The sequence below is a fragment of the Pimephales promelas genome, chromosome 10, assembly GCF_988280905.1.
Source record: "Pimephales promelas chromosome 10, fPimPro1.hap1.1, whole genome shotgun sequence".
NCBI classification, from domain to species: Eukaryota; Metazoa; Chordata; class Actinopteri; order Cypriniformes; family Leuciscidae; genus Pimephales; species Pimephales promelas.
Window position 1 is genome coordinate 17624632 of NC_142778.1, and position 11227 is coordinate 17635858.

At 36.8% G+C, this 11227-nt stretch overlaps 1 protein-coding gene across 3 annotated transcripts in view; it reads right to left on the minus strand.

Annotated features, from left to right (window-relative positions):
* The window catches only part of unc13c (unc-13 homolog C (C. elegans)), a 343459-nt gene that overhangs the window by 70147 nt on the left and 262085 nt on the right, over positions 1-11227 (minus strand). For 2 of the 3 annotated variants that reach the window (XM_089135436.1, XM_089135437.1), the window contains 2 exons: positions 9806-9883; positions 7329-7355 (listed from right to left, as the gene is read on the minus strand). In XM_089135436.1, the coding sequence (XP_088991562.1) occupies positions 7329-7355; positions 9806-9883 (105 nt within the window). The remainder of the gene's footprint in view (positions 1-7328; positions 7356-9805; positions 9884-11227) is intronic. The other variant, XM_089135438.1, reaches the window with a different exon arrangement.

Below are 11227 nucleotides of genomic sequence, written 5' to 3' on the forward strand. Positions count from 1 at the left end.
TACGTCTTTGTGGTGTATCGAGAGCTATGGTATCCAGGGTAATGTCGGCATACCACCACGTAGGTCAAACCACATCCAACAGAAGCAACTGTCAAAAAGCAAAAGGAAGCTGTCTAAAAGGTAATCCAGGTAATAACCCGGATTGTATCCAAAATGATAGAGCAGCCCAACTCACAGCAGATTTAAATGTTTAATCTCCTGTTTGTCGAGAGCTCCACAAAGTTAATATTCTTAATCAGACTGCTTCAGCCAAACCTTTGGTCACTTGTGCCAATACCAAATGTCGATTTCATTTGTGGCAACAATGCAAATCTTGGGCTGTGGACAATGTGAAACATGTATTGTTCTCTGATGAGTCCACTTTCATTGTCATAGTTATTTTGTGGAGAAGCCACAAAGAGGCTCAACACCCAGGCCTGTTTCATGCCCAGAGGATCAGTGATGGTTTGGGCTGCACTATCTTGGCATTCCCTACTGTGCTTGATGGGTGTATCTCAGCCAAGTATTACCGAACCATGCTGGAGTACCATGTGCACCTAATGATTAAAACATTGTGCCCTGAAGGGGGTGCCGTGTATCAGCATGATAATCCACAAATACACACAGCAAGACTTGCGACAGATTGCTTTGACGAACATGAAAGTGAAGTGGAACATCTATTAGTTTATTAGTTGCATTTAAATGGCAATGTTCTTGTATTACACCATAGCTGTGCTTGGATGAGGCAGGACGTCCATGTAGTCAGGGATGGATGGCTGACTTGTGAATTGTAACGGTGTTTATGGTTCTCGGTAAGCAGCGGGGCGACCATATCAATCAATGATGGCAGCGGGCCAATGCTCGTGCAAGAGACCTCATCAGGTTAATGGAGATCAGAGGAGATGTCGGTCACCGAATAGGTAATGGAGGTGATTCTGACTGATAACACGACAACAACAAATGCTTTGCAAGTGTGACCCATTACGAAGGTTTGTTTAAAAGAAAAAGAAACGGAAAAAAAAGAAATGATATTGTGCTTGATGAAAAGTCACAATTTTTGAGAACACAACCACCCCAATTCTAATTACTGTGATGCAAATAAATCTCATATGCATTACTGTGATTTATACATTCAAAAGTTTGGTTTCAGTTTTTTTTTTTTTTTTTTTTTAAGAAATGCATGTTTTCATTCAGCAAGGATGCATTAAATAAAAAGTTATAGTAATGGCATTTATAATGATACAAAAGATATTGATTGTTTTTTTTTCTATAACCAAAGATTCCTGATAAAAAGCAGAAATGTTTCTTGCAGCAAATCAGCATATAATAATAAATTCTGAAGAATCATGTGACACTGAAGACAAGACCAATAATGCTAAAAAAATGGATTTGCATCAGGAATACTTTTGAATATTCAAATAGAAAAAAGTTATTTCAAATTGTAATAATATTTCAAAATACTGTTATTTTCGACAGTTTTTTGATTAAGAAATAATCAAAAGCATAAGAGACTTATTTCAAAAAACATAAAAAAAAATTAATCGAGAATCGATCTTAAACTTTTGAATGGGATTGTATTACAATCCCAAACCTGGGATTGTACCTGAGATTTGTTCATGGTATCTTTTGTTGCATCGTCAAATAAAAATGTCACAAAAAATGAAAAGGTTTTCAAGTAAAAACGGAAAACTTTTTATGCATTTTGGCCATTCATATATTACATTAAAAAGTATTTTATACTTTTAATATAAATATTATTTAAATAAAATAAATGAATTATTAAAAAAAGTCTTAAATGATAAATAATGAAATAAAGTCTTAAATAAATTCTGTAAATATTAGCAAATTATTTGTATTTATTCATGGTATCTTTTGTTGCATCGTCAAATCGTTTTCAAGTAAAAATGAAAAAAAAAAGAAAAAAAAAAGAAAAAGAAAAATTTGCTGCAAATTTACATGATACAGTGTTTTAGTTTTTGCAGATCCGTTTGAATGTGGATTGCTGTCGTCTGGACACAGAACTTTTCAAAAACGCAATGAAAAACTTTTTTGTTTTTAAGTATATCTTACATTTAAGTACATTGAATTTCTTTTTTCCCCTACATTGCTTCTATGAGAATTTAGTAGGGATGCACCGAAATTAAAATTCTGGGACAAAAATCGTAACCAAAAATGCTTTATAATCATCAATTATCCAATTGAATGACCTTTTATTTATTTATTTTTGGAATATTTGTATTAATTTGAGTTTGTAATGAAATTCAATCATTTTACTTTACTGAATTTACAAGCCAATAAATAAAATAAAATAACCAGTTTAATAGAAAGTAACACACTAAAATTAGACGTAAAATATATTACTGTTAGATATCAATATATTATTCTTTATTCAGTTCTATGCAACATAATCAATTGTAACAGATTTATTTTTTGAAGAATTATCCAAATAATGCATAGTCCAACAAAGCTTTTATTTATAAAAGCATGTAAGCAGAGCGTGATGAGCAGAGCTCATGTAAAATGTTAATGTTAAGTTCTAACTACATTTATTACATTATAATTTGAATCTTAATTAGGGATTCATGATGTGAAATTGTAAAGATTGTAAAGATTACTCTTGTATAGTGCCCCTGTGGTCTACCTCATATCGTTAATGAGCAGAAAACAGATGCTTGAAGGCGGTCAGTTTTCGCCCGAGACCCTGTTTCAGACTGACTATCGAAGCTAACTTTCACTTCTGCAATTAATTTTTCTTGGACAGTTTGGGATCTTATATTTATAAATCCATGATAACGAGCCACTGTAATTGCATTTTTCTTTCAGTTTGCTAATTGCTTTGGGAACGGTGGCGCTGCCAGAGCATGGCAGGGTTATATTTGGTGTGTTTCGCTTTTGCTCTCTCAGAAGGAGTTTCATGAAGGAATCATATTAGTCATACTTTCAAACAGCTGCAATCCTTTTTTAAGCACTGTAGCCTCCAGCCTTAATTTCAAGAGAGGTAAGACATATATAGCCTTAATCTGACAGACCTCTAGCACTCGTACAAATGATCACTTTATAAATCTTTAATTTGATTTTTAAGTATTTTATGTTTGCCTAGACGACCGCTGTTGTGATTATGAAACCAAACAGATGTATACCATACAACGTTTTTTTTTTTGATTAAAGCAAAATAAAATAAATCAAAACAAACTTTGACCCCTGTCATAATTTACAGCATCATAACAGCATCATGTCATTTTAAACCTGTCACTTACTTTTTCCATGGAACACAAAAGAAGTTAGGCAATGTGTTTGCGCATCTCTTTTCCAAAGGGAAATTATACAATGCAATAAAAGTGAATTATAATTATGGTTTTAAGCTCCAAAAAGTGCCAGAAAAGTAACAGATGTGGTATATCAATGAATTTTGACCAACATTTATCATATGACTTCAAAAGAGTTGAAATATATGCATGGGTATATATTAGGGATGTCCCAATCCAATACTCAGTATCGGTGAGACGAGGCCGATCCAAATCCGATATTGTGCGTTTACTATTCTATAGGCGTGGATATCTTTAATGTTGATAGCCTAAGTTACTTGACTAGTATATAGTATTTACTAGTATTTACTAGTATATAAGTTAGCCTCTTATAAGGTCTAAACGGTCTAATCAGTTTTGTTATTTACCACGTTATGTCGGTGGAAACGCCTGCACGTTCATTATTATTTTATAGGGTTGGGAATTGAAAAAAATCCATAAATGTATCCTGAAATCGGATATCCAAGGTTAGGATTCGGATTATTGTTATAAAATTAAAGTTTTGATTCCTCTTATTGATTTTTTCACGCTTATTTTCGTGTAAATCCTGACCTGGCAATCTGCCATTTAAGTTAACGTTAATGTTTACCTCAGTGACGGTCTCTATCTGATGCACCACAGCGCCCAAAAAGTGCAGTTTTGTCCAAATACAAAGCTATGTGTGACATTTACAGTATTGTCTGCTATAATATCGTAATTGTTTTTATAACTATGTGTAAACTGACATGTAACGTTACGTTACTCATTTGATGGGAAAGATGCCTTGTCAAGCTTTTTTTGTCATACGATGTAACTTAGTATCACACAAGCAAGCTTGATGTTTTCACGTGATCATAAATGAATTGATTTTAAACAGTCCAACAAACAAGATGTTAGTATTAAGTGAATTACACTTTAGACATCATTTTTTTCTGTTTAGCTAAAAACAACAACAACAAAAACGTTTTTACTGTATTTTAACTGTCTTGTCTGTTCTCCTTTTCCACAGGTGTGAGCTGTGCTTATTAAGAAGACCCCATCCATCTAGATGACCGATGAATTGTAAATCTAATCTAATTTAATTTAATTATTCTATTTATCCAACTACTACTACTATACCTTGGTCCAATACTGACCCACTGAGAACATTTTAAACAGATTATTTGCCATCTGCGAATTTTGAACAGATAATTGCCTATCTGCAAGTTGTTAAGAATTGTTCTGTGAAAATACACAATAAACGTTGTTGTACAGTTTAAGGTTCAGTTGCATGAAAGCTTGGATAGAGAACTTCCTATTGCAAATGTTAGAAGATTAAGTCTGCATATAAATGATTATTAATACCGTAATGCAAATTTTTCATGGCACATGTGCATGATGAGGTTGTTTTGTGTTTAGATTTTTTTAAAGGACACTGGATAACAAATTGTCATTTTGTAATACTCATCTGGATTGGTGGTTTACTCGTCAAAGCTAGTTTATACATGTCTCCCAGCCCTGCAAATGTGGTCCTCTAGTTAGAAAGCAGTCTGACCAGTTAGACAGTTCATCTCAAACCAGTAGACCATCTTGGACTAGTTTAAGCTGTTTTCCCCCTTTCTAATAGATTGAACAGATAGCGCCCCTTTAATCTTTTCTATTTTACCTGTTCATAATAATTTTTTGCATGAATTGAAACGCATGAGTGTTCATGATTGTCATGCATGATTTTTATTGTATTATATTACATTATTATTATTCATGTATTTAATTTTATTCATGTATTTAAATGTACATATGTAAATGTACATTTACAGATGTAACTTGCTAATGTGTTTAAAATACACAATAAACCTTGAGCAGTTAAAGCTTCAATTGTTCTTTTTTCTATTTCCCATTAACAGTTAAAATAATATTTCTATATAGGATTTTCTACATATTCTACAGGTTACACAGTAGCACTATAAAATAAATACAATAACATTTAATAACTGTATAATACTATACAGTATTATTAAAAATGAACAGTGTAATACTGTACTTTAATATGGTAAGAAATTACAGTAAAATAATGTTATTTGATTTTACAGTATGCTTAACAGTACTGTAGTTAGTGTTACAGTAATTTTACTGTTGAATGAAATACAGCAAGTACTGGATAATTGTTGCCAGTAAGTTACTGTTAATTTGACAATAATTTTTTTACAGTGTACTTGTAAATGTTTCCAAAATTTTCACATGTACTGTAATATAGTAACTAATGTTAATCGATTGAACCTTATTGTAAAGTGTTAGCAACTATTCCATGTATTTTTCTCTCTCCATAAATTCATGTAATATTTGCGTTTCATTCATGTATGACTGACAAATATGTATCACTTTAAGTTGATTAGTTAAAGGGTACATATCATGCTTTTAAATCATTCATTTTTACTTATAAATCATACATTTGTGGTCTATATAAAGCATAACGGCAATGCTTGGGTCTGAATTCCTCATTATTATAGCTCCACAGGCCCCTTTTCTACCCCTTTTCTGATGTGGTCTGTGAGCGACCCATTTCAAAGCGGCCCCTTTAAATAAAATAGAGTTGCGTCTTTCCCCGCCCGCTCTCCAGGTCGCTGATTTCACACTCAGTTCAACTCCCCGCGTTCGCCCATTATTGTAGTTTGATAAGAGATATACGATTATATACTATAGCTTCAAAGGACATTTTTAATCACTCGTTAACAAAATGTCAACAACGGAAGACTTGTCCATCAAGCCTTACATATTCGAGCCAGAGCGAGCGATTTGAAAAAGACGACGACGAACCTGCAGAACAACGTCTTCATATGGATGCAGGGGTATGTAACGTTAAGTTATCTATGTTGTGTTATTAGTGAAAGTCGACTATTTCTCTTGTTAAAACAAGCACACTGACAAGATAAATGACTACGGTCCAATCTTACCACTAAAAATCTGTATTAATAATAATATAATAACTTACGTGTAGAAAAGCATCAGAAAACACAGCAGCTAAATGATAGAAGGAATTTACCCCTCATTCAGACGAAGTCGATCGGCAAACACTTCTGTATACAACAATCGGAGTTTGTTGAAGTGGGGATCCTTGAAGTGCTTCAGGTCACTACATCCAAGAACCGAACATTTTGACTTGCCCTCTCGTAACTTCTGCATCATTGAGCTCGGACTACAAAATCGGAGCGAGAAATAATAATGGCGGATTGCTCGAAGTGTTGGACCGGTAGTCAATGTCCTTATTTGTCAGTCCCGCTGCAAATACTGTGACGTGATAGTTCAAAAAACGTCATAGAGAACAGAAAAATCTGAACAGGTTGAAAAATATGACCAAAACAGAATATAAAGACATAAACGAAGCACCTGAAGAGAATAATTTCATCTTTTCTGTTACTTATAAACACTCCAAATATACAACAAAATGCATTTAAGGGCTAACAAAGTGGATTTTGCATGATATGTCCCCTTTAATGTTGAAACTGCGTAATCCACATGGATTGAAATTTAAATGTAATTTAAATACATAGATCTTAAATGTACTGTAGGCCTAAATATTTATGAGGGTGAGAACATGATGACAGAATGTTCACTTTTGTCTGAATTGTCTTTTTGAATTTTAGCAGCCTTAGCAGCCTCTGTTACAGAAGATAATCGTTCGTTCATCTGAGTTTTCATGCCAGGTAACTCGAGCAGGTGCGACATGCTCTTAAGGGGACTGAACAGGAAGTGCGAGTGACAGGATGTGAGGTGGGTTTCAATGGGTGTGAGAGCACTCGTGCTGCTCAAACCTGGTCAGTAAAACTGATCAACTGGAATGAATTAAGGCCGTACACTACAGCCTGAATTCACAACTGGGAAGCTGCAGAGATCTGGTTCAGTGTCTTCATTCACCGTCATTTAATGTTGCTCCAAACCCGTTTCAATTTTACACATAAGACTTGTGTCTTACGGGCTTGGAACGACATGAGCGTGAGTAAATGATGACAGGATTCTACCGATTTCTGCAGCTGGTCTGGCTGTAGAGCACTGGCCTAGAGAGATGTTAGAGGAAACCTGTCCACACACCTTGCAGAAGACCACAGTCCCTTCCTCCTGGTGCAAGAGCCCAGAGGAGACGGGAATGACAAGAAACAAGGATATTGTCATAGTTGGAGAGGTTTATCACATTTATAGAAGAGAGAGAAAAGCATTACAACACACATGCAAAATTCACAAGGGATGTTAAGTTGCGTTCACATCATGACAGAAATCCCATAATTATGAGGAAATCCATGAGGAATCATTTATTTCTATGATAACACTGGATGTCAAATGGATCAAGGTGGGGCTTTGTTGTTCATGACATCATAATATTTGATCACTACATTAATTAACCTAAATTCTTGTGAAATACCCCAAATAGATTTTTCCTGATTTTCTGTTTTCCAATGGTTCTTGAACTGTCAATGCTAACCAAACAAGCAACAGTGTTTCCTGCATCACTATTTAGCAGCATGTTCTGCTAATGGATCTACAATTTTCAATTCTCAATTGAATGTGGTTAGATAAAAAGTCTAGCTTATGCAAAATAATACTACGACTATAATCAGACAGCAAGTGTTTGATCTGGTTGCGAACAACAAAAACATGCAAACAATCAACCAGGAGTTTGTTTCCCAAAAGAATCGTTAGCCAATTAGGGTCGCAAGTTCCATCGCCCTAGTGAAAAAAAAAAGTATACTTTATTGTATTTGAAATATATTCCCTTTATTCATATAACTTGTGCGTCCTGAAGCACGTATGGAATCAGTCATCAGGCAGGTGACGTCATCGACCAGGAAACGTCCCAGGTTACGTATGTAACCCTAGTTCCCTGGAGGGCTGGACGCTGCATGTAATCGCAGCGGGAACGCCTCCAGCGTAGTGTGTCTGAAGCATGAATGAAATCAGTCAATGGAGAGAAAGAGCGTCACACTGAGTGATGTCATCGACCAGGAAACTATAAATCATAAGCAGAATCATAAGCACGCCAGCTTCTGATGTTAATGAAGCAAGCGATCCAAGGGGATACCGGGAGAATGGCAGGACACGCAGCGTCCGTCACTTCGGGCAACTAGGGTTACATACGTAACCTGGGACGTTCCCCTTCAGGGACTACCACTGTGTGTAATCGCAGTGGGAGCGCAATACCCATGTCCCCATACGAACAAGTCTCTGTCGTGTGTGATTAGGAGACACAAGCCGACGAGAGAACCTGAGCCCCAGAAGTGGAGCTAAAATCAAGAGGATAAAATCTGACGAAAGTGTGCGGTGAGGACCAGCCTGCCGCATCACAAACATATTGAAGAGAAGCCCCTGGAAGAAGAGCTCTAGAGGCAGCCATACTCCTAGTAGAATGCTGACCAACCGAAGCGTAAGCAAGTGAGATGGCCTCGACCACCCACTTGCTCATCCTTTGCTTAGATGCAGGACACCCCTTCTTAGGTGACCCGAAACAGACAAACAATTGTTCCGATTTCCTCCACCGGGCAGCTCTGTGGACATACGCATCTAAAGTCCTAACGGGGCACAGCAAATTAAGTTTCTCCTGGTCTGACGTCAAAAAAGGCGGAAGACAGAAAGCCTGCAGTACTATAGGTCTAACAGAAGTAGTTGGTACCTTAGGAACATAACCTGGTCTCGGACAGAGGAAGGTCTTAACCATATCAGGAGCAAATTCCAGGGACCAGGGAGCCACAGAAAGTGCTTGAATATCTCCTATTCTTTTTAGAGCTGAGATAGCGAGAAGAAGGATAGTCTTAAGTGTAAGAAATTTTTCAGAAAATTCCTCGATGGGCTCGAAAGGAGCTAGGGAGAGACCTTCTAAGACAATGGCCAGATCCCAAGATGGTACACTCGTGCGAACTGCTGGCCTCAGTCTCAAGGTGCCACGCAGGAATCGATATATAAGTGGGTATCTCCCAAGGGAACCTCCACTCAAAGGGGTGTGGTAAGCAGCCACATACACCTTCAGTGTGGAGTGGGATAACCCCGTGGAGAGACGGTCTTGCAGGAATCCCACAGAAAGCCCACAGAAAGCCCACAGCCTCTATAGTTCTGGGCGGGGGTGAAGGATTGACCCACTCGCCTGAGGCCCCAATATTGCAATATTGCTGGATGTTGTAAGTATTGGTTCAGGGGATAATAAGGATTTGCAATTATAGGCAGAAGTCTAAAGTGAAATCTAAAGTAGATGAAAGATTTTTGCCTTCCTGCATGCAACCTCCACGCCAGTGCTTACCATTTTTACCCAAACTCCACACTGAGGTGTCGAATGCCTGGAAGAAGCCGGTTTCCTGACGTATTTTTAGTCCCCAGACTAACAAAGCAGTCTAACCACCTGTAACTGGTAAAGCCATAAACTTGATGGACCTTCTAATTGCAACTAATCCGACTCATAATTACGGCAATTTGACATGTCATGAACGCATCTTTCCAGCAAGGGATGTGCTATAACTTAACTCAAACAGTTAGTGGGGAAGCATTGTTGTAGAGTGTTGAAGTAACAGGATTAGATTACTGACCTGTTTTCCTCCCATGGACTCAAACATCTTCTCCAGCTGAACTCTGAGCTGCTGGATGTTGTTCAACAGGATACAGGACTGTCAGGAGAAGAAAGATAGACAAGATGTTTCATGATTAATTGACTGTCTTCCTTTCCACATTCATTCGGACTTCAAAACCCTCCACCATCCTAATGCAAGGGGATGTTTTTTACTTGAAGACTTTGTAAATATATAAACACGGGCATTGATTCGTATGGATGCTGATGATGATGGTGGTTTCTGACATGAGTTTGCACATATTGCTTCCATCAGTGACAGTAAATCTGAATTTCATTACATAAAATCTATCTCTTCACCTCTTTAGAGAAATGCCACAATTACACAATTGAACATTCAACGTGTTCAATTGAAACGCCCATTCCTTTTTGAAAATAATGCACAACAAAGGTGTTATTAAAGCATGTTTCTTTTATATCTTATATTTAGTAGGTTGCCCTAATGCATCACATATTTTCACTATATATATATATATATATATATATATATATCAGTGGCGTGCGGTTAATATAAGCTGTGAATGTTCTGCATAGCTAACAACTCACGAGGAAAAATGTGCTGCTGCTGCCAGATATCGATCAACGAAAATCACATTGTATTTGATGCAAAACAGTGAAAACCCTAACTGAAACTACTTTCATAGTATTTTGTTTTCTCCATGAGGAAAATCATTTTGTATATATATATATATATATATATGTGTGTGTGTGTGTGTGTGTGTGTGTGGCAGGATGGGATATTACCCCTCCTATTTTCGTGATTTAAGGTTTGGCCAATGGACTGTGACCATGGGTGTAAAAAAGCACGGTGTGCCAGTCGTAGGTGTCACTTTCAGGGGCCCGTGATGTCATTGATTCGCCAGTCCTATGTCAGTCCTAAAGACCGCTGAAGCTTCTAACCACTGACTCCTGTTGTTTACTGGACGTGTTGCCCGTTGGGGAATCGAAAGTGGACATGCTCCGAGGCTCTGTGTCTCATCATAAAGTTGCTGTTCTGTTTCCAGTTCAAAATTGTTCTGTGTTTAGAATGGGGGTGATGTGCTTCCAGTAAACTTTCCATGTTGCTTTTAATTAGGATTTTCTGTGCTTTCTGAGCTCTGGTTACAGAAGTGTGTCTCAGTGTTATGCTTTAAGTTTCTTTTGTTTCCCTTTTCTTGTTTATTTCTTTAATCAGTTTCAAACACCTTGGTATTTCTGAATTTGTATTTTGGTTTCAGTTCATTTACTGTGACTATTGAGTATACATTGATTTCATTTAACTATTACTACGGTAGAGCTTTACAGCCAAATTTATTTAGTTATTTGTTTATAGTGTTCTTGAATTTGAATTTTGTTCATGCTTTGGTTTCTTTCCCAGCTGGCATTTTAACGTTGATTCACCGGT